General features: G+C 30.6%; 2 protein-coding genes and 1 non-coding gene across 3 annotated transcripts; all 3 read left to right on the forward strand.

Moving 5' to 3' along the window:
- The first annotated feature begins 959 nt into the window (after window positions 1–959).
- LOC121203665 (uncharacterized) lies at window positions 960–2,176 on the forward strand. The gene is made up of 3 exons (XM_041074098.1): window positions 960–974; window positions 1,308–1,596; window positions 2,160–2,176. The coding sequence occupies exons 1-3, from the start codon at window positions 960–962 to the stop codon at window positions 2,174–2,176; spliced, it is 321 nt and encodes a 106-aa protein (XP_040930032.1).
- Window positions 2,177–14,690: 12,514 nt separating this feature from the next.
- LOC107953301 (BTB/POZ domain-containing protein At3g44820) lies at window positions 14,691–18,824 on the forward strand. Its single transcript, XM_016888559.2, has 4 exons — window positions 14,691–15,598; window positions 15,926–15,995; window positions 16,453–17,661; window positions 17,742–18,824. Exons 1-4 carry the CDS (start codon window positions 15,552–15,554, stop codon window positions 18,312–18,314), a joined length of 1,899 nt encoding a protein of 632 aa, XP_016744048.2. The 5' UTR covers window positions 14,691–15,551; the 3' UTR covers window positions 18,315–18,824.
- Window positions 18,825–18,944: 120 nt separating this feature from the next.
- TRNAS-GCU (transfer RNA serine (anticodon GCU)) lies at window positions 18,945–19,026 on the forward strand. Its single transcript has one exon. It is a non-coding gene; the product is annotated as a tRNA-Ser (tRNA).
- Window positions 19,027–24,035: the final 5,009 nt, after the last annotated feature.

The raw sequence follows: 24,035 nt of genomic DNA on the forward strand, positions 1-24,035 counted from the left end.
ACCAATCCAATTCGGCACTAAAATGAATGAATGCATGGCTTTCTAATTTTTATGCTTTATAATACTTACAATAATAATTATCTTACCAAAATAACCTTAAATAACATATAAAAAAAATCATGCATAATGCCATTTAAATTATTATTCTACCGTCCATTACAACTAAATGGTTTAATAACCATGCAAACACTTTAATTAATAAAACCAAATACAATTCGATCCTATTAAAACTGCCCTCAATATTTTCATAATTTGCAATCATATCCATTTTAATTAATTAAGCACACAAACCTTAAAATTTAAACACGAGTTACCTGTCAGTGTTAAGTGTTTTAAAAAGCACTCGATGTACTCCTCTGGTAATTTCTTAGAATTATTGAGTTCTGACCTCTAAGGGCATTGCAGGTTCTGTCACTATATGATACCTGAAGATGAAATGAAATGTTATGATTTTATTAAAAAATATGAAAATTTAAATCTAATAATATTTGCAATTAATTTTTATCAAATTAACCCTAAAACTTGAATTACATACTAAAAAGTTGGTACTGCTACATTAAAAAAAGTCAAACTTAGGTACCAAATGATATATTAAGTCTAAAATTTATTTCCAAAACAAGTTATGTAGTACAATTAGTCTTTGTTTAATTTTATGAAGCATATGATAATCAATTATGCTTTCTATATCCTCATAATTGTTTACCATGGATCTTTGAGAATTTTTCTTTACTGTTCATCTTATGGATTTCATCTTTTTGTGATATGTTATTCTTATTTTTTTTATAAAAATATATTATTATATCTAATTATATATTTATGGTTTTATGTCGGTTGACATTTAAAATCAAAATAATAATAGATGATAAAGACACGAAAATTTGTGGAGGGAGATAGTACCTTAGCAAAAAAAGTTGTTTGGGATGATGAGCTGACGTTGATATTTTGTGAGCTTTGCGTGAATGAAGTCAATGCTGGTAATAGACCAACAACTCATCTAAACTCAAAAGGATGGGAAAATGTCGTTGCTCTTTTTCAAGCAAAAACACAAAAAAATTATGGAAAACCTCAATTGAAAAACAAGTAGGATACATTAAAAAAGGAATGGAGGTTATGGAGGGAGTTGCTTAAGGAATCTACAGGTATTGGATGGTGTCCATCTAAAAAGACAGTCGATGCTACCGAAGAATGGTGGGCTGAAAAAATATAGGTTAGTGTTAACTTTATCATTATTTTAATGCATAAAGTTTAGTGAAATTAATAATTTACAAATATAAATATCTGAGTATAACATTTAAACTTTTATGTAGGAAAATCCTGATTTTAAAGGATTTAAGAAGAAAGGAATTGAACCACGATTGAATGATTTAATGTGGCAAATGTTTGGTGGCATTGTAGCCACTGGAGAGAATGCATGGGCACCTTCGTCTGGTGTTCTTCCAAGTGGGGTTCCTATGGGAGATGATACACCTAATGAGGGATTTGGTGATTCAGATGAAAATAGTAATGAGAATGAAAGTATCCTTCCTAATGAGGTACCATCAAACCCTCCTCGTGAAACTCCTAATCGAAGAAAGGAAACACTTGGGGTTGTACACGGTAAAGGAAAAAAATCAAGTTCAAGTAGAAAATCATCAAGAGATTCATTGGCTACTCATATTGAGAAATTGTGTGAGAGTATGGCTAGTCCAAGGAAATCAGTGAATGAAATTGTTTTTCCTCACTCTGAATATACTATTTCAAATGCAATGGATGCTTTGCGTGATTTGGGAGATGAAATTCCAAAAAAAGATGAATTGTACTATTTTGCCATCAAAATGTTCCAAATACCGGTGAAACGAGAAGTGTTTTTGAACTTAGATCCAGATGTTAGGGTTTGGTGGCTTCGACGTGAGTATGCTGAAAAAAATCCAATTGCATCATTTTCATCCTTGGTAGCAACATCCTCCTTTCCCTTCCAACCATACCATCCATCACCTCCACCATAAGCTCCTTAGAATTATTATTGTAATATAACTATGCTACTTTTTTATATGTAAAACTAATATATGATCTACTTTTTCATATGCAAAACTAATGTATGATCTACTTTTTTATATGTGAACCTAATGTATGATATACTTTTTATATGCAAAACTAATGTATAATCTACTTTTTTATAGGTAAACCTAATGTATGATATTTTTTATGTTTGGTATTTTTAGCTATACTTTTATTCAATTTTTTATGTTGTATAAAATGTCACAAGTTATTAATTTATTTTCATTTGATTACTTTTTCAGGTTATGGATGAATTTAACAATATGTATAATAGTTTTTATATGAATTATGATACCCCTGAATTAAGTGAAGAAGCTCAACGAAGAATAGCCACAATTGTTACACAAGTTGAGCACAACAATTATCATGAAGAGGAAGAACAAGTGTTAAGCAGTGTATTGCTACACCATGAAACTTATTTCACTAAGCAACCGTGTATGGATTCAAATTATACAGGTCAAATGTGGGTGGACGAAATATTAAATGGGCATGATGATCGTTGCATGAATAGTTTTAGGATGCCAAAAAATATATTTCACATCTTGTTGCATGATTTGCAAACCAATTATGGCTTAAAGCATGGGAATGTATCTGCGATGGAGAAGTTAGCATTATCATTGTATATTCTTGGAAATAGAGAATCAAATTCAAATGCAGCAGAGCGATTTCAACGATCTGGGGAAACTGTTAGTCGAATTTTTACTGATATGTTACATATATTTGCTCGAATGGGAATAGACACGATTAAACCCACTGAAGGTCAATTCGAGGAAGTACCGAACCATATTCGACATGATACAAGATATTGGCCTCACTTTAAGGTAAAATTTACACAATCTTTATATTTTTAAATATAAATTATTTCTAACTTTTATCTCATTACTTGTATTTATTTTAAAGGATTGTATAGGGGCCATAGATGGAACACACATAAAAGCATGCATTTCGCCTTCTTGTCAAATACCTTATATCGGACGGAAATGTGAACCAACTCAAAATATTATGGCAGTTTGTGACTTCAACATGTGCTTTATTTTTGCATTTCCTGGTTGGGAAGGAACAGCACATGACAGTAGAATTTTTTTGCAAGCACTTAGAAAACAAGAGTTAAAGTTTCCACACCCTCCACTAGGTTAAACTTTAATTTTTTTTAATTAATCTTTACATAAAAAACAATATTAAAATTTTTAATTTTTTTTTAAACTTGGTATTATGTTTTACTTTTTTGTAGGAAAATATTATCTTGTGGATTCAGGATATCCACAAATGGCAGGTTTTCTAGGTCCATATAGGGGGAACGATATCATTTACCTGACTTTCATCGACGTAATCATCGAGCATCTGGAAAAAAAGAAATTTTTAATCATGCCCATTCTTTGTTACGCTCTGTGATTGAACGAATATTTGGAGTGTGGAAAAAAATGGCCAATATTAAGAGATATTCCAAGCTATTCATTCGACAAGCAAGTTTTAATAGTTATTGCAACAATGGTTTTGCATAATTATATTCGAAGACATGCTTGGTCAAATGATGAGGATTTTCGACAATTTGAGAATATAACCGACATGCCAATCTCTTCAGGCCATTTTAATAGAGGTGAATCGAGTTCTTCTAACAGTGAAAGTGACCTTGAAATTGCAATGTTAAGGGAAACCATTGCAAATAGTTTAATGAATCAATATTTGTAAAAATAATTTTGTATCATAACCTAATTTCTAGTAATAATGAAACTTGTTATGTCTTATGTTACTATATATATATTAAAAATCATTCGTTTAGATACTTCAAAATTTGATCCAAGTATAATATTACTATTTGCGAAAATAATATTTATCATTGTTATAAAAGAATATTTAACTATAAAAAATTAAAAATTATTATCATTTTATCTAATAAATAATTTAAATTAATTATATAATTCATTAAAATATTTATAATAAAATATTGGAAGATAAATTTTAATATTTTATTAAATGAATTTATAAATTTACATATTTTAATAATTTTATATAAGTAAAATAATTTAAAAACTTCTATTATATATCAATTCTAATCTGATGTCCTTAATAATTATTTTTTATTTTCACCTCACCGCTACAGCTGCGTTTGAATCCAAACACACACTCCACCGCTGCTTCTAATCTCACCGCTACAGTATCCAATCTCACCACTACAGTAACCAATCTCACCGCCACTGCTGTTTTTAACCTCACTGGAGGTAAACACACCGCCCATCCAAACTAAGCCTAAGAGTTTGGAAAGGGGAGTTGAATTGTACCTGGTTGGAAGTGTTCAGGAGTTCGTAAGAAGGTTGCTGGGCTCGGTGACTCAACGAGAATGAGAACTAGATTGAGTTGAGGCGTTTTTGTTTCTTGAATCGATGAGGAGTGCATAAATGATGTTCGAAAGGTAGGGTGAATTGTACTCCGTTGGAACTGGAATCGTTAAGGTAGAAAATGAGCATCCTAGAAGGAGACGATTTGATGGTTTCAAATCAGGTTGGATGGATTCAATGCTTTTGGTTTTTCAAGATTTTTCTTTCTTTTGGTTTCCTTTATTACACTTTTGTTTATGGTTTTTCATGGTTTGGACCAAACTGCTGTCTATGAGCAAATTCTGTTTTGTTTTTCTTTGTGTTATATGTTAATAAAATGTCCAGCCCGATAATCTTAAAAAAAAAAGCCTAAAAAATACATCACTATTTAATTGGTAAATGTGTCACGTAATCATCTTTTTTAACGGTGTTAAATTTAAGCACTATTATGAGTAAAGGAATAAAATTTCAAGTATTAAATTTGACATTTTAAAAATAGAAGTATCATATTAGAACAAACTTTAAAGTACAGGGGGTCATTTGTGCCAATATTCTTATATGAAGTGTTTAAGATTTAATAACAAGTGTTAAGTACAATAGTAATGCACATTGAATTCTTAAAGAGAGATGTATATTTGAACCTTGAAAATAATATTGTTAAGAGGGACAGTCACGAACCTCAAACATAAACAATGAAATAGACATAGAGAATATAAAAAAATGCTGAAAATTTAAAAATCCTTGGATGAAATACACCATGGACCTCGGGTATATAATCCATATTGATTCTCAAATAACCTTTTGTTCCCTGTTTGGGAACTTGGATTTAAAATTTTAGATTTGAATTTCAATTATTATGTAAATGGTAAGAATGAAGTGGATAAACTAGTGAAGATTCAAATCCAAAAATATTTTAAGGAATTCAAACCCATGAATTTAAAAAATGATCATAATTGTTATATTTCTAAATTATTTACCACTCGATAAATACTATTCTTGAAATTCAAATTTAAATTTTGAAATATTAGTTCACAAACACTACCTTAACAATTTCAGTTCCACTATATTATTTGCATTAATTTTATAATAATAAATTGATTAAAAAATTATTTAAATTATTTTAAATGAAAAAAAAGTTTATTGAAGTTACACGTTATTTATTTTAAAAAGGCTTTATCATTTGTACCAAAAAAAGAAAAAAGGTTTATCATTACCTAGGTCAAATCTCAACTTATTTAAAAAGAAAAAAGAAGGTAGCTGTGGGTTAAGCTAAGGTAAAGTGTGAGTTTTGAATAACGTTTAATAGAAGGAAGAGGTCGAAGATGAGTGACACCAGCAATGGTTCATGGGTGTCTGTCTGTTGCTTACTTACATTACTACATTTTCACGTTTTCTGCTGGGACCTTCCCTACTCTTTCATCTCCTTTATTAATATCCTTCTAAATCTAAACCAAACATTTTCAAATGGAATTTCTTGATTAAATACAAAGGATACAATCAATATAAATAAATTTAAACTTATCTTCATTAGTGTTGATTGAAAATCTCACACACAAATATATGTATCATTTCAAGTAGTATAAAATATCGACATCACAGAGCGAAATATCAATCATTAAATGTTACTCTAAAAGTTATCCAAATTAATCGATAATAAATTTTTGTACCTAATTTAAAAGTAAATAGAAATAAGCCATGCAAATTAAATAAAATAACCAATCAATAGTAAAATCTTAAGATTACAATTTCATCATATGTGTTAGCTAATTGATCTGTCTCCGCCCAATTTATCCTAATAGAGTTGATTATTTATATGGGGAATTAAAATTCTCTTAATTCTCTTCCATGCAATTAAAGAAGTAATTTAACCCAACTATTGAGCTATATTCCTATGCCAATAATGTAGACCAAATTTATTAAAAACTATCCCATTTATGGCTACCCAAGATATTAGGTATTCCTATCCTAATTACAAATCATGAATTGACCCATCTAATTAAAACTAATAGTTATTCATTCTAGACCTAAAACAAAAAGTCATCTTCTGATTTCTTTAGGTTTTGTCTAACTAATAGTTGGTTGAACTATTCTCAAAGAAGAACAAAATTGAATAAATAATCTAAACTCTATCAACAATAAAAAGATATGAAGATAGATACATTCAATTAACTAAGCATGAAATCCATTATAACCCTAGAAAAGATATTTAGTTCATAGAGAATTTGGAAACATCTTAAAAGTAAAACAATAACTAGACATAATAAAAGGAAACAAGAAGGAAAAAAAATTGAGAAACTTCATCTTCTCATTGAAATATGTCGATTCTTGATGCTTGAAAGCTTGGGTGGCTTTTTCTCTTTTTTCTCTTCTCTCCTCCTTTTTTATTTCCCCCTTTTATAACATTTAAAAAATATGAAGTACATGCGCTACTTCAACGAAAAATCTTCGCATTGGAGTTCCGTGAAGCAGAGTATGCTTCCTTTCATTAGGGTAGAGACATTTTCCGTTGGAATGAAAATCTGCTTTTGTCAAGCTATTCTTTCTCATGCTTTGTTGGACCTACCTTGGATAAGAACAAATATATAATTAACACACCAAAAATTAATTTGATTTAACATTATAATATATAATTAACTTAAAACAACAATGAAATAAAATTTCTAAAATCTAACAAAATTAACTTATAAAAATAACTAAAAATCTTAAGATTCTACTAAAATAAAATAAAAACAAATAACTTTAAATATTAGAATTATCAACTAACTTGAAACCTTGTCTAATATTTGATAGGACTTGGGCAAAAATATTATTCCTAAAAAATAGGAAGAAGTCATGTTTGAAATACTAATAAAGTTCAAGCTCTCACATTTAAGATTCGAAATTTTCTAACTATATAATTTATTAACATAAAAATTAAATCAATAATTATATATAACAATACTTTTTTGGAATAATAATATAACTTTATAATGTAAAACATAAAAAAAATTGTCTATGTTTGAAATTTTTATATAATAAAAACATATTAATTATTAAATTTATTTATTTTTATTTACTTTCTTTTGTATGAGTGTAGCATCACGATTCCTAGTTATTGTTTTTTGATACAATGCCTACAACTACCTATAACCCCTTCTCAACCATTAAATAAGATGATAATACGCTTCGGTGCACTCGAACCCACATTCTCTTATATTGGCAACAATGGTGATACCAAATAAGCTAAGACTCAATTAGCAATTATTAAGTATTGAATTAAAAATAACAGTTTTTTTTTTAAATATAAAAGAATTTAAAACTAGCTTAAATTAATTATGAGTGAGGCTATGATATAATTTGAGACATATATTCTAAGTGGAATCAAATTATGTATAAAATATATTAATACTATATATAAACTGAACTCAACTTATAAACCTATCTAATTCAGTGATAGAACAACATCAAAGTCTGGGATAATATTAGGTTAGGAGACAACCCCTCAATTATATGTTAAGGTGGAAAATGACTGGGACCATGTTTTTTTCTACTTAGAAAGCGATTTCTTCTCCATGGGACATTCGGTCACTCTCATAATCTATTTTGGCCTCTTTTTTCTAATTTAATAAAATAAAATATTATGAAATAATAACTTATTTAATTATAAATAATATTTTTTTAACAATAACATGAACTTTCAAGCCGACTAAAACTTTGACCTAAGAGAAGAATAAAAAAGGGTAATAGGGGTTGGTGGGTTAGTGGGATTTGTTTAAACTTTGGTTCTCACTAATCCAAAAAGGAGAAATAAAGGTTGAAAAAAGCGGTAATTTAGTTGGTTGACTCAAAAGATTCCTTTTTCTCCCCCAGTGTCTTTTAACTTTATTTAATTAATATTTTGGTTAATTCTTCCCCTCAATCCCTATACTTCTCATACATTTTAAATTTAGTCTCTCTACTTTTAATTTCAATGTTAACTATGATTTTAGGTGTTTATTTTTTAATTCATTAAATCATGTAAAATAATATTATTCAACCTAATTAAAATATGTTAACTATTTTTATTATTAAAAATGTTATAACAATAAAAAAGACTTATGAATGAAAGTAATAATGAAATTCTTTTTTTTTCTTTTTTTTTTTTGCTCTTCTAGCTGTTGTTTCAATGAAAGAATGTTTACACATCTATATAGTTTTATATCATTACAATATCAGTAAGAGTGTAACTCAAAATTGAATACTTTAAATAATAGCAAAAAAGTTAAATTAATATGAATACAAATTGTTTAATAAATATTTTTAATATTCGATCCATATTTTAATAAAATGTAATCACTTTTTTTTCATTATTTTTAAGGATATATAGTAGCAAACATATACATTTATATATTACTTATTATTAATATGCAAACTTAAGCTATTATGAGATAGAAAATGATATATAAATAATTTTAAATATATATTCAAAATTAAAATAATATCCACATACATAAACACACTACCATACAGGCGTTTTGCAAGTCACCACCCAGATTCCTAGCCTACTCATATATTAATATACCATAAAAAATTTCGTCTTTTCATGTTGAAAAAACAAAGTTGCTGATTCTGTGTCTTTTTATGAACATCTCACCTGTTCTGTAATGATTTTTAAGCTAATTCCAAAAACTCTGCAAATTTGTATTTGAGGAGTGATAGAGTTGTTGTAAAGCCAAATTTTTGGGGTCAACAAAGTTACAAACGGCAATAAATTTATGACCTTTGAGTTTTGCCCTATGTCACATAGTTTAAAACAGGACCACTGCTCCCCATAGAATGTTGTGTTTGAAGACAATTTGATACATACATGTTTACCAAAAATTTTCTGTAAGAATATAATTTATTTAGCGGCTAATCAAAGTGCTTTATTATAGTAATATCAACCGCATATTTAATTGCATTTGTTCTGACCATGCGCACGGCCTTGACTCTTTCAAATAGGGGAAATTTTCTTTAGTCCCTTTACGATTGCAAAATTTACAGTTTAATCACAACTAGAAAAGAATTCTACAAGGTCCATCTCTATGAATGATTTGATGAAAGATGCAACAATAAAGGGACAGTTGCATGTTATATAAATATTATTATACTGTTTTTTTTTCTTAGAAATTAGGTAATAATATTTCAGTTGAGCCATCTTTTCTTTGCCCCACTGACAAAAATAATAATGGAACCTGCAATTTCAAGAAATTAAGGCTTTTAAATGCTAAAAGAAAACACATTAGATAAAAAGGACTTTTAATCATGTGTCAAATGGCTCTTTCTTTACATTTATTTATTTATCTATATTAAGGTGTGGGAGGTTGAGACATTTAAATAATTGCTTGTTTCAAACAGAGCATGTGAGTTATGATTAAAATTTATTAGCAAAAACAACCCGTCTTTGTCTCTTATAATTTTGGACCACCACACTTGCAATCACAACACAACCATCGCATTTGTTATGAAGAAGATAAATACACTGATTTCTCATATTTGAGTTTACTTGGATCATATTATTGTAATTTAATAGTTTTTTTTAAATCATTATTATTAGGATTGACCCGATTAAGCAACGAACAAGTAAAAATAGCAGAAGAAATTGAGAAATTGAACACACAAATTTAACGTGAAAAAACTCCTCTAAAGAGGATAAAAAACTATGGGCAAAGATAATTTTACTATAATGGCAAAAGAACGAACAATACAACGGATGGAGATAAAAAACTAAACTCCAAAAACCCGAAAATAAATAACCCTCAAAACGTAAACACAAAATTCTCTAAATGTATTATGAGTTTTAATATCTAATGGGTGTCTATTCTAAGGTTGTAAAAGAGTCTATTTATAGGCTAAATTCATAGGTCAAATAATAATAAAATAATCTAAACTAATCAGTGTTTGATTAAAACAAGTAAACATAGTTTAACTGAAAGATTATTTCTCAAATTTGACTGAAAATAGGAGTCATATTTAACAAATCTCCACCTTGACTCATATTTCCACAACGCCAACTTTGCAAAAGCCCGCCACGAGCCTATCTTGGACTATGCAGGGAATTAATTGAGTCGAATTTGTGCTTAGAAATTGGAAGACTTCTAGCCTTCGACTTGTACATTGCCAAATCAAAACTAACCTGGGTTTGACTTTCACAAACACAGTGCCCTAACTTTTCAAAACCTGCATCCAAAAGAAAACTTCTCTTCAACGAAACAGTCATACATTTTCCCTCCTATGACCAAGTTGCCTCCGCTCCAAACGAGTTGACTTCGACTCTTAACGGACGAGGGACATTCGGTTTCACCGGTCACTGTAGAACCTTCCAAAATATAAAGACTGCCAATTTTTTTACATTTTAACAAAACGAGTGCTCCACGAGATACTTTAATGCCGCTCGACTCGATGTTGATTATGCATCCTTTCAAGTCTAAAATACTCAATGAGATGAGATTCTTTCGTAAATTAAGTACATACCTGACATCTGAGAGTGTCCTAATCGTCCCATCGTGCATCTTAATTTTAACAGTACCAATACCAATTATCTTACTAGATGAATCGTTTCCCATGCGTACAACTCCACCTTCAACCAAACTGTATGTGGAGAACCATTCTCTATTGGGAAACATGTGGAAAGAACATCCTGAATCTAGGATCCACTCGGACGTAAACTTAGAGTTATCGCTCGCAGACACTAACAAGAAATCATTACAGTTTTCATTGGCCAAATTAGCACCAGCTACATCTTCCTCGTTACTCTCAGCAGCTCTTTTATTTCGCAGTTTATAACAATCTGCTTTGACGTGACCTAACTTTTTACAATAACGACACCTTTTGTCACATTTCTTTGATGCTATCAAAATGGAAGCTTTCTTATCTGCCTTGCTATCCAAACCAAAATCATTGTCGAGTTTGTCTCTACTCAACAAATGACCCTTCACATCTTCGAACGAGAGTTTGTCTCTGCCATAAATCAGGGTCTCCCTGAAGGACTTGTATGTAGGGGGTAAAGAGCACAATAATAGCATAGCTTGATCTTCATCATCAATATGAACCTTAACGTTCTTTAAATCATTTAAAAGAGTAATGAATTGACTGATGTGATCTCTAAGAAGCTCACCTTCGTTCATACGAAACGTAAATAGACGTTGTTTCAACACTAAACGGTTAGCCAGAGACTTAGTCGCATAAAGAGTTTCTAACCTTTTCCACAAGCCAGATGAGGTCTTCTCCATCAATACCTCCTGCAATATCGTATTCGCGAGGCACAACTGGATTGCAGAAAAAGCCTTTTCATCAAGCTCTTCCCATTCTGTTTTATTTAGATTCTCATGCTTTTTCCCGGTAAAATCTTTTTTCAAACTGGATTGAACTAGAATTGCCATCATCCGAACTTGGCACAGATTGAAATTTGTCTCACTATCGAACTTCTCAATTTCAAACCCTATTGCTGCTATATCTGAACTGGCTGATCTATGAAAATTAAACTAGCTTTGATACCACTTATTAGGATCAACCCGATTAAGCAATGAACAAGTAAAAATAGTAGAAGAAATTGAGAAATTGAACACACAAAGTTAACGTGGAAAAACTCCTCTAAAGAGGATAAAAAACCACAGGCAAAGATAATTTTACTATAATGGAAAAAGAACGAATAGTACAATTTTACTATAATGGCAAAAGAACGAATAGTACAAAAGATGGAGATAAAAAACTAAATAAAAAACCCGAAAATAAATAACCTTCAATACGTAAATACAAAATTCTGTAAATGTGTTATGAGTTCTAATATCTAATGGGTGTCTATTCTAAGATTGTAAAAGAGCCTATTTATAGGCTAAATTTATAGGTCAAATAATAATAAAATAATCTAAACTAATCAGTGTTTGATTGAAACAAGTAAACAAAGTTTAATTGAAAGATTATTTCTCAAATTTGACTAAAAATAGAAATCACATTTAACAATTATAAATATTGATATAATAGACAAGCAAAATAAAAATAATTGAAATAGCTTCTCAACCTAAATATATATAAATATATTAGTAAATAAAGTTTTTTTTTTAAATGAAGCACCTAAATTGAACTGGGTTGAAATGATATATACCAAGATCTTTTAGATCCCTTTGGATGGGCTGTGCATTTATTTGTGATTAATATAAAAACAGTGGTGGGATGAGATTAGGTAATGTAATGATACTATAACACTAGCAAAAAACAAAACAAAACTCGTCGCATTGAAAATAAACACCCATTCAAAAATCCTTTAACTATTTCTTTTACAATCAATGCAGATACAATTGATTAATACATTGTTCATAAAACATAAAGAAAGAAATATGGGTTAAAAAGCAATTTTGACTGCCTTTTTTAATGGTAGGTCATTCAAATTAATCATTTGGGAGGTTACATAAGTAGCATACTTTATGAATTTATGAGAGATGTTGGATGAATTTGTAAAATATTGAAAATTCGATGCTTAAATTAATAAATTATTCAAATAATAAGCTTGTCCGGAAATAGCATCTACCTACTTTTTTTGTTTTTAATTGGGTTCAGCACTATAATTGGTCATAATTTATTTAAGTCGACCTTTCTAATACATTATTAATGTATGAAGTCATTAAATGGGATTAATTTGCAATATTATGTCATTTATTCTCAAGTTGTTGGAGAAAAAGGACATTGCTGCCTTTGAGTTTGCCTAAATGCCTTTACAAATTATTTTATAATCAATCGATTGTTTTTTAGGAGGTTAATTTTTTTAATAATTGATTGTGATTTAATAGTTTTTGTAAGTGTAATTTAGGTTCGAGTCGCGCTAATGGTGTTATTTTTAAGATTTTGTTCTCTTCTTATAATTCATAAAAAATATATATATATCTAATTTTTTTAGTAAACTATATCCATGGTAACTTAAATATAAAAAAATTTACATTCTAGTCACCCAATTATGTAAAGTTATAATTTGATCATTTAAATCACCCCTCCGTTAACTTGCTAACAAACGTTAACGTGGGTCATCAATTTACCATTCCTTAATGTATTTGGGCAAGTTACTCCTTAATGTATTTGGGCAAGTTATACCTCTAATCACCCTACTATTAGCCAATTATCTTTTTGGTCATCGATGTATAAAAACTTGCAAAATAATCACTAACAAATTGATGACATAACACATTAACTTATAGGTTTAATAGTTAATTTGGTCATTGAGTTATAACTAAAATATCAAATTGGTACTAAAATATCAACATGATAAGAACACAATTTTTGTTTTTTGCTAGATGGATAATCTAATTTATGTCATATCTTTGTAGTTTTTCATTATGCTATTATTACTATCATGCTTACAACATTTGAAAACTTACCTAGATCGAGAAGAATGCCTTTTAATGAGAAAGGTATAATGATAGAATGTGTTGAATCACGTTAGAGAAATGATTTGATCAATTAGCTTAGAAACTTGTTATTTTCACAAAAAGAATAATTTATGCTATATATGCCTATTTTGATGATATTTATTTATCTCTAATGAATTTTTAGAATTTATGTTTGTTTATTAATGAAGTGATTTTTTTATTATTTATTTATCATATGTAAAGCATCAAATATATGTTTTTGCTAAATTAATAATGCAAATCACATCAAAAGGAAAACGATGATGCCAATGGTTTAGGTTTAGATTATGAAATGATATTTGCAAACAATTCTCAAGCATGGATAAATTGTGAATTGTAGCAGTTAATAGAAAAATACCATTTTTTTTGAAATTCTATGAATATTTTAATTTTCAAGGATTTTTAATATAATTATTGTTTTAGGAAAAAGAATTATGAAATTTCATATATTTTAAGAATTTTTTGGATTTGATTTGATTTTTCTGTTAAAAGATCTAGAAGTATTAAAATGATATTTAAATTATAATCTAGGGACCAAATTAACTATTAAGCTTATGAATTAATGTGTCACCTCATTAGTGCATTATTGAGATAACATACGAGTGATTAAAATGTTTCAAATTTATAATATTAATGATTGTTTTGTAATTTTTTATAATCAAGTGATCAAAACAAAAATTTACTAATAATAAGGTGATTAAATTTGAGGAACACTGACTTAATGGCCATGTTGATGTTCTTTGGAAAGTTATTTAAACAATCAAAATCGAATAATTAAATGATCGAATTATAACTTTTGATAATTGGTGGATCAAAGTGTAAATTTAAGAATAATGAAGTGACCATGGCTATAATTTACCCTAAAATGTTAAGAGTTCCGACATAGGACGCTGTGTCACGTCCTTTCCGGTTATTTACAGTAAACTTCAACTAGATCTTAAATACATCCAGCTTCATAAATCATGAAATAAAATAAAAACTCACAAAGAAAACCACCATTCTCATCACCACGCGTTTTATATGATGATGATGATGATGATGATGATGATTTGAAGTTCGCAAGCAATGTTTTAGACCCCAAAATGAAGAAAGTCTGACAGACATAAAACCCGTAGTATCTTTTTTTAATTTAAACTTTTCTCACTTATCATTTGCCTTGTTTCTTGGCCGGCTAAAGCCACACCCACACCCACACCCCCTTCCCATCTCCCAATCACTTGCCTTTTGTTTCCCTCTCCTTGTTTTACCCTTTTTCGCATTGACCCACCTTTTATTTCCCATTATAAAATATCATATATAGAAAGAGAGGGGTATTCCATATGCCCCCCCGCTGCTTGGTTGTTTTCCTGTCGTGATCTGTGCATGCTTTTTTTCTGAAACATTAAATACATTTCTCTATTTATTCTCCTTTCTTTTCGACTGACGATAACTTGGGTATTTTTTTTAAACTGTGTTTTTCATTGTTGTTTTTATAATGCTTCTTTTTTAAGAGTTTAGTAGTAAATTAGTAATATATATGGTCCATGGAAATGGAGTTGCGGCTTTTGTTGGAGGAAGACAAGGCACTTGCAGTTTTATTTTCTTAGCTGTAAAGTTCCACTGTTGCCCACACGCCACCATTTAGCCTTTGTCCCCTCGGCTCTTCTCTCTGCTTCTTTTTTAATGTTTAAGAAGAATTATACTGATTTACTTTTGATTTTAAAATTTTGATATTTGGGTTTTTTGTTTTCCCTTTTTGGGGGGGAAGGCATTTATTATAAGATCCCAATTCAAAGTTGGGCGTGTTTCCCTTTCTCTCTTAGTCATGGCACCTGCCAAGGTTTCTGGGTTTTACAAACATGGAAATGACTGGTAAGCTCCAACACTTAAAACTCTGCTACACTTGTATGTCTCTAATCCATATCGTAATTGAAGTATGTTGACAGTTCTTTGCTCTATTTTCCTTTCTGGGTTGTCTTCTTTTTGTTCAATTTTGAGACTAAATTGGAAATATTACTGCCTTTTTCTTTTCCCCTCCAATTTCGTTATTGAATAATATATATAACCTCTGTATCTTTAGATCGAATTATGCTCTTCTTTTTCCCTTTGTTTTGGATTCATAGAAGAGAGACAACAGGTTGAGGTATCTAATGGAGTTAAAGAATTATGCTCATAGTGTAGTTTCTATTGGTTTTGCAGGTTTTTTAATGCGGGGTTGCCAAGTGATTTAACGATTATAGTGGATGGTGTGAACTTCCATCTTCATAAGGTAAGTCAATTTTCAGTTTCCACTCTCATCTGAGGTGTTTTTTGGTGTTTGGTCTTGAGACTATTTTTGTTACCTTGATATTTGAATTGCAATGATCAACATAATGTATAAATTTGTTGTTAACTGATTATTGATTCCTGGACTTTTTGGTGAAAAGATTATAATTTTTCTATAGTTTCTGTGATCATGTAGAGGCATTTTATTGTTGTTTTCGTCCTTTAAATAATTGAACTACATGATAGTTAAAGACTGTATGCAGATAGAGGAGTTTAGATTTCTATTGAATGAAAAAGAAGAAACAGACAGACTGTAAACTAGAATTGAATTTAGATGTACACTTTATCAGATGATTTAACCCTGCAGTTTAGGCAACTTCCTTGCATTGTAAATAGTGTAATGTGGCTTCATCATGTTACTGATTAACCATGTTATGCTTTATGATCATGTATGACTGCAGTTTCCTCTCATGTCGAAATGTGGGAAGATTGCTTCCATCTTTGAAGAACTAAAGAGTATCCACGATAAGATTTTTACCACAAAGCTTGAAGAATTCCCTGGTGGCCCAGACGCTTTTTTGTTTGCAGCAAAATTTTGCTATGGCATTAGAGTGGAATTTACAGCAAGAAATATAATAATGGTCTACTGTGCCGCTGACTTCCTTGAGATGACGGATGAGTATGGGGAAGATAATTTACTTTTGAAGTCTGAGAACTTCCTCCACAAAAATGTACTTCGCAACTGGAAGGATTGTATATTGGCTTTACAAAGTTGCGAGTCATGCATGCCGAGGGCAGAAAAGCTCCACATATTAAAGAAATGTTTGAATGCTGTATCCATGATGGTTTGTACGGATCCTAGTTTGTTTGGTTGGCCTATGATGATGTACGGTAGCCTACAGAGCCCTGGTGGAAGCATTCTATGGAATGGAATAAACACTGGGGCGAGAATAAGAAGTGCAGAATCTGATTGGTGGTTCGAAGACATCTCATATTTCAGTGTAGGTTTATTTGAAAGACTCATTAAAACAATGGAAGAAAGGGGTATAAGATGTGAACTTCTAGCAGGTGCCATAATGTACTATGCAAGAAAGTATCTACCAGGTCTGGGCCGATGGCAGAGCACGCAGGGTGGCAAAGCCAGAACATTTGCAAGTTTTAGCCTGACTCCTGCCACTGTTGATCAGAAAGTTTTATTGGAAAGCATTGAAACACTTCTTCCAAAAAAGAAGGGCAAGTCCTTCTGCCGGTTTTTACTTGGACTTCTTCGTGTTGCATCGATATTAGGTGTCAATCAAACATGCCAGGATTCTTTGGAGAGGAGAATTGGAATGCAGCTGGAACTGGCTAGCCTCGATGGTCTTTTGATTCCTTCATACTCAGATTCTGATACCCTATATAATACTGATTGTGTTGAACGGATCGTCCGTCATTTTGTGTCCTTGGAATCAGGGTTAACATTATTTTCACCACCATCATTAGACCTAGAGTCATCACCATCATCTGAACCCTCAAGAAAAGTTGCCAGGTTAATGGATAGTTATCTTGCAGAAGTTGCTTCTGATGTAAATTTGAAACCCGGAAAGTTACGTACTCTTGCAGAGGACCTTCCAGAATCTTCAAGACCTTTGCATGATGGTCTATACAGAGCACTGGACATTTATTTCAAGGTTTAAATCTACTAAACCTGCTTTTATTTAGATGGAGTATATTGGTTTCAAGGTTTGTAATTATTACTATCGTTTTGCAGGCACATCCTTGGCTTTCTGATGGAGAAAAGGAAGAACTTTGCAATATCATCGACTACCGGAAACTTTCCGTTGATGCTTGTGCCCATGCTTCCCAAAATGAAAGACTGCCACTCAGAGTCATTCTGCAAGTCTTGTTCTTTGCGCAAATGCATTTAAGAATGGCTTTAGCCGGCTGTCTCAATGTCTTGGAAGCTGAAAGTGCCCCTACAGGTCAAGGGGAGATAGCTGGTAATGCGACAGCCGGCCAGATCGTGCAAAGAGATGGATGGGTGACAGTTGTACGTGAAAACCGAGTCTTAAAGGTGGATATGGAAAAAATGAGGTCTAGAGTAGGAGAGCTTGAAGAGGAATTCAGTAAAATAAAGCAAGAGATGAAAAGGGTGACAAAATCACATAGCTCACTCAGTTCACCCCGTCTAGTTGCCCGGAAATTCGGATGCAAGCTCCTTGCGAAATCCTCAGATGCTCAAACAGATGTTGCTGGAAGCACGGGACCAACTCCAAGACCATCAGTTGAGCAGGCTTGTTCTTCCCGAAATTCCAGGCATCGGAAAAGTTTCTCCCTGTTTTGATAGTTAACACACGTGGAAACTAACATCAATGTTTCGACATAGAAACAGCAGTCCAAAGAAACAAAAAAGAAAAGAAAAGAAAAGAAAGCTTGTGTTTTGTTGTTGTATAGGAAATATAGTTCTTGTGAAAAGAAAAAGAGATTCATATCACCTACAGTTTTGGTGTCACACATTTTTCTAATTATGAAATCTTTACCATTCATGATTTTGGGCATATAAATTTCATGAATGGTTAAGATCTCATGTGAAGTGGTAGGAGTGTAGGTAAGAAGATTGTTGGTGACATGAACCTTAAGCATCACTTGTTGAAATAAATGTTAATAGAGAGAGAGTAGGGTTGGTGGAATCATATTTGTTTCTGGTTGTAGAGGGTATCCATCATATCGTTGTTTGTAATCTTCATCTTTACTTATGTTTGGATTTACTTACACACTACACTTCTGTAAATCAAGTTGTAAGTTTGTTTAAACATTTATTATTAAATAAATGTCAAGTTATTTTTGTCCTAAACTTCGCATCATTTGATTTCTATGTCCATGTTTGTTGAAAATATTACTCTTATGTTAAATGTTAATTTGATTTATAGGTCAAGCTTTTCTAGACATTTAAAACTGTTTCCCAATATCAATTGTCGCTTTGGCCGAGTGGTTAAGGCGTGTGCCTGCTAAGTACATGGGTTTCACCCGCGAGAGTTCGAATCTCTCAGGCGACGTTTTAGTTTTTGCTAATATTTGTTTCCTTGTTGAATTTGAGGGAAATTATTTGAGTGGAGTTTTTTTTGGGTGTTTAATTTATTAAATTTTTTTGGAAATATTTTTTTTGAGTGTTTATGAGTTTTTTTTTATACAAGTATAGTAAAACTTTTAAAAAAATATTTTAAAAAAATGAGATATATGACAATATTTTAAGATTATTTGTGAAATTAAAAAAAATATTACCAATATACCAAATACTAACTCTTCAACCTATTGGTGTAAAATTATTTTTATATTTAAAAATCAAATTATTATATTTATATTTAAATTTATACTATTCTTTAAATGCCTCATTTAATTGGTGCTATCCATAAATTAAGCTTGAATTTATTTGAGAAATGACTAAAAAATAATAATTTTTACAAATTTTATTATTATGAGGATGTTTATAACTTTTCTATATTTTATGTAAAATTAATAAAAATGCACAATAAGATTTAAATTTAACAATATAATTTCTAAACTTTAATTTTACTATTTCAATCAAAATTATTTACATAAAATTTTATTAAATATATTTTTTACTTTTTTTTTGGCCCATGAGTATGCCTTCATCTAACGCTTGTTAAATGTTTCAAAGAAAATTAAGCCTAAAAAAAATATGGATAAAGATTTTTCAATTTTTAGGTAAATTATACCCATGGTTACATTAACGGTTCGAAATACGAATATCTATATGAAGTCACTCATTTTTTAACTTGCTAACGATGTCAACGTAAGTTGTTAATTAACTATTTCTCAAAAATTCTTTGGTAAGCTATATAGTAAGTCACTCAATTATTGATAACTTTTTATTTTGATCACCCAACTATGAAAAATTATTAAATGATACTAATGAACTAATGACATAGTAAACTAACTCATAGGCTTAATAACTAATTTGTTCCCTAAAATATAATTAAAAAATTAATTTTAGAATTTTTTTAATGACAAATCCAAAAAAATCTAAAATTATTAGAAAATTTTAAAAAAGCTTTAAGTTTTATAATTTGTTTTTCTAAAATTATGAAAAAGAATCTTTAAAATTATAATTAATAAAAAATTATTAAAAATTTAAAAAATTCATAAAATTCTAAAAAGTTGTAAAATTAAAAACAAAAAAAACCTAAAATTCAATTGTTCGACTGTAAGACTCTCCTCTGCATGATCTTTTGCTTTGCTTCGCTAGACGACAAACAAAGCAAATCTAGGTTCTTTCTTTTTGCTGTCTTTTTTGTTGAGGGTGCTCATTCCGAAAGCAAGTTAAAGATGGTGAACATGATAAGGCCACCGTTTCTATCTTTTGCTTGATGGATTATATAATTTATGTTATATCTTTGTAGTTTTCCATCGTCTTATTATTACTATCATGTTAAGAATGTTTGAGAACTCACTTATTCTGAGAAGAATGCCATTGAAGGAGGAAGGCACAATGTTAGAATGTCTTGAATCATGCCAAAGAAACTTTTTGGATAATTGACTCAAACGCGCTTGTTATCTTCACAAGTATTAAGAGAAAGGAGGGAAAATGAAAAAAAATATTATGCTATATATGCTTATTTTGATGATATTTATTTATCGATAATTATTTTTAAAAACTTGTGTTTGTTTATTAATTAAGTGATTTCATATGATTCATTTATCACATATAAATTGGTAGTAAAATATCAAATATGTGTTTTTGCTAAATTAATCATGTAAAGCACATAGCTAACAACCTCGGACAAGTTTTTTTATTATATATTTTGTTGAAAATTTAGGTAATTTTAAAGAGTTGTTAATTTTTTTTAGATTTTTTGGGATTTGTTTTGGATTTTCAATTAAGAATATTTAACTGTATCAAATTATTATTTTAGTTTAGTTTAGGTAAAAGTGTCGTGGTAGTCCTTATGATATGCATTGGATTGCATTTTAGTCTTTTTATTGAAAATTCAACAAACTAGTGTGACGGGACTAGACTTTCAATCTCGCAATCCATGTAGCCTTAGGCGATTTCTTTGACTCAAATATGCCTAGTCAATCTAACTCCCACAAAGTGAGGATTCTCGCAGAATTTCTCCAAAGCACCAATTTATATAGAAGAAGCAACTCAAGCCAAAAGAATGTAAAAAAACAAAATAGCCATAGAAAAATAACGCATGAGAGGTGTTTGAGTAAATGCTCTCAAAGAATAATACGACTCAAGGAATTCAGTATACAATGGGTGATTTACAACTAAGGGGGAGGCTCTCTATTTCTAGTTGAGCTCCCTCAAATCAAATAGTTTACCTAAATTTACATTTGCAGATGAGATGAAGCCTATCCCTACAATTAAGTGATTTAAAAGATTTACATAATCAAATCAAATCTAATCTTACTATCATAGGGCTAGAATTTTAGTCTCACAATCCGTGCGGCCTTAGGTGATTCCTTCGACTCAAATATGCCTAAGTCAGCCTAACTCCCCCAAAGTAAGGGTTCTTGTAGAATTCCTCCAAGGCACCGATCTATATAGTGAAAACAATTCAAGTCAAAAGATTGCTCAAAAGAACAAAATAGCCATAGAAAAATAATGCACGGGAAGTGTTTAAGTAAATGCTCTCAAAAAATTCTATTACTCTAAGAATTCATGATACAATGGATGATTTACAACTGAAAGAAAGGCTCTCTATTTATAGTTGAGCTCTCCTGAAGCCAATAGTCTAGCTAAGTTTACATCGATGAACGAGATGAAACTTATCCCTACAATTAAAGGGATTTATAAGATTTACACAATCAAATCAAATCAAATCATATTAGATTTTATTCTCCTTAATCTTCTAAGATTAGTTTCCCTATTTACCAAGGTAGCTTAATTTCCCATATTTGTCTCACTGGGCACCAAGGCTTCAAGTATACAGGCTTCGTCATTTGTTCTTTGAATCGGGCTAGCTCTCGTAGGTCAAGTGATCCCCATCTAATCAATAAACCTATGGTATGCATTTTGTGTAATGGTCATAGCTTTGCACCTTGGCCTGTGACATTCTACCCCACTCATTCTCGCAACGCCCTCGTTGTGCCTTCGAAATGGCACTGACTTAATTCACCTTGGAATTTTCTCATCGCCTTAAATATTTCCCAACTAGTTTCACTAACAGGTAGTCTTGCCCCTTGGAACATTTACCTCGACTTTTGTCACCTTTTAACTCAAACTGTTTCACTCATCCATACATCTCGTTTGCAAGAATACGTCATTCTCACATGTCTAAATTGTGACTTGCCTTGATCAGAATCCACTTGATCCACACAATTGGGCTTTTGCATGCCCACGTTGAACATTGTGTTGACCTTGAGTTTTCCCAACAATTCCAGTCTGTACGCCCTTTGACTTACCTGCTTCAGAACTCTGAAAGAGTCCCTATGTTCTCTTCAAGCCAACAAGTCAAAATGTAAAACACTATCAAAGAGTTCAAAATGTACCTTACTCGCAGCATTTACTCGTCTCAACTGTCCAATTTGCATCACCATTTTATTCATCATGTTTGATGCACAACCCACATTTCTCCTAGGTGGTAGCTCCAATGATAGCTCAATAGGCTTCATATCAATTTCATGCCTCACTAGCATTTCTAAAGGGACTTCCTTAGCAGTTTGATCTACGGAGTCAATGTTCTTCCCATATGAAACATCCTCGACTAGTTGGATTACCGACAACACCTTGGTCCCAATCTTCATATCTCGATTCACTTGCATAACAATTCGTGACAACGGACCATCAATGATATGAACGCAATCGGCAAAAAGAAAAAAAACCGCCTTAATCCTGTCAAGGAAGTTTAAGCCAAGCACAGAATCGTAATCATCTAACTAGATAACCTTAAAATCTTCCTTGTAACAGCCCAATTTAGACCTTATTCAGAATAGTGGTTTCGGGACCACGAATCCGAGTTAGAAAAATATTGCAAAATTATTTTCTGTGTTTATTATGTGTAAATTTATATCTGTGAAATTTTCGTGCTTTAATTTTATCGTTTGAGTGCCGATTTAATAAAAAAGGCTTAATCACATAAAATGAAAATTTGATGTTAAATAGGAAAGGGCCGAATTGTTGTTGCCTTTATAGATGGAGGTATTTATGTTGCAATTTGCCCATGATAACATGAAATGGACGGTAGTGGCCTTATTATATCATGGTTTCATATTTAATTACAAAGGTTGTTTATGTCAAATGGTTAATAATATAAGTTATAATAAAACATAAAAATAAAAAATATGCTTTCATAATACATTATTTTTGCCGAAACATAAAAGAAAAGAAAAGAGGCAAGGGTTCAAGGGTTCGGCAAATTGTTAAGCTCAATTAAAGTATGTAACTAGCTTGGTTTTTTATAATTTTTATGTTTTTGAGATCGTTGCTATGTTATCTTCAAAGTCCATACTTGAATTTTTTATTTTGATGAATATTTTGAGTTATTCCATTGATGAATATTTGAGCTATGTGATGTTAGTTGATGAAATATGAAAGATATGTTTTGGATTAACATGTTTTGTATTGGAATTTTTTATGATTTTGAGTAATTAGGACTAATTTGCAAAAATAATAAATTGAGGGACTAAAATGTGAAATAAATGAAATATATGGACTTGTATGAACACAAGGAATATTTGACCTAAGCGTGATATATTGAAATTTTTCATATTTTGTGTTTTGTACAATAGGGACTAAATTGTAAAAAGTGTAAAATGTCGGGGGTAAAATGGTAATTTGGCCATTTATGTGTTTTTGGATTAAATTGAATAAAAATATGTTTTAATGAGTTTAATTTGAATATGTTTAGATCAAGAACCAAAGAAATCAGATTTGGAATCGGGGGAAAGCTAAAGTTGTTGACTAGCCGTCCCGTTCCGGTTTTCATTGTCTGAGGTAAGTTTACAAGCAAGAAAATGCTGTTAATTTTGAACAAATGTAAACTTAAAATGTTGAATTGAATTTTATGAATATTTATATATCATGACCGAATGTGTATAT

The sequence above is a fragment of the Gossypium hirsutum genome, chromosome A07 (assembly GCF_007990345.1).
Source record: "Gossypium hirsutum isolate 1008001.06 chromosome A07, Gossypium_hirsutum_v2.1, whole genome shotgun sequence".
NCBI classification, from domain to species: Eukaryota; Viridiplantae; Streptophyta; class Magnoliopsida; order Malvales; family Malvaceae; genus Gossypium; species Gossypium hirsutum.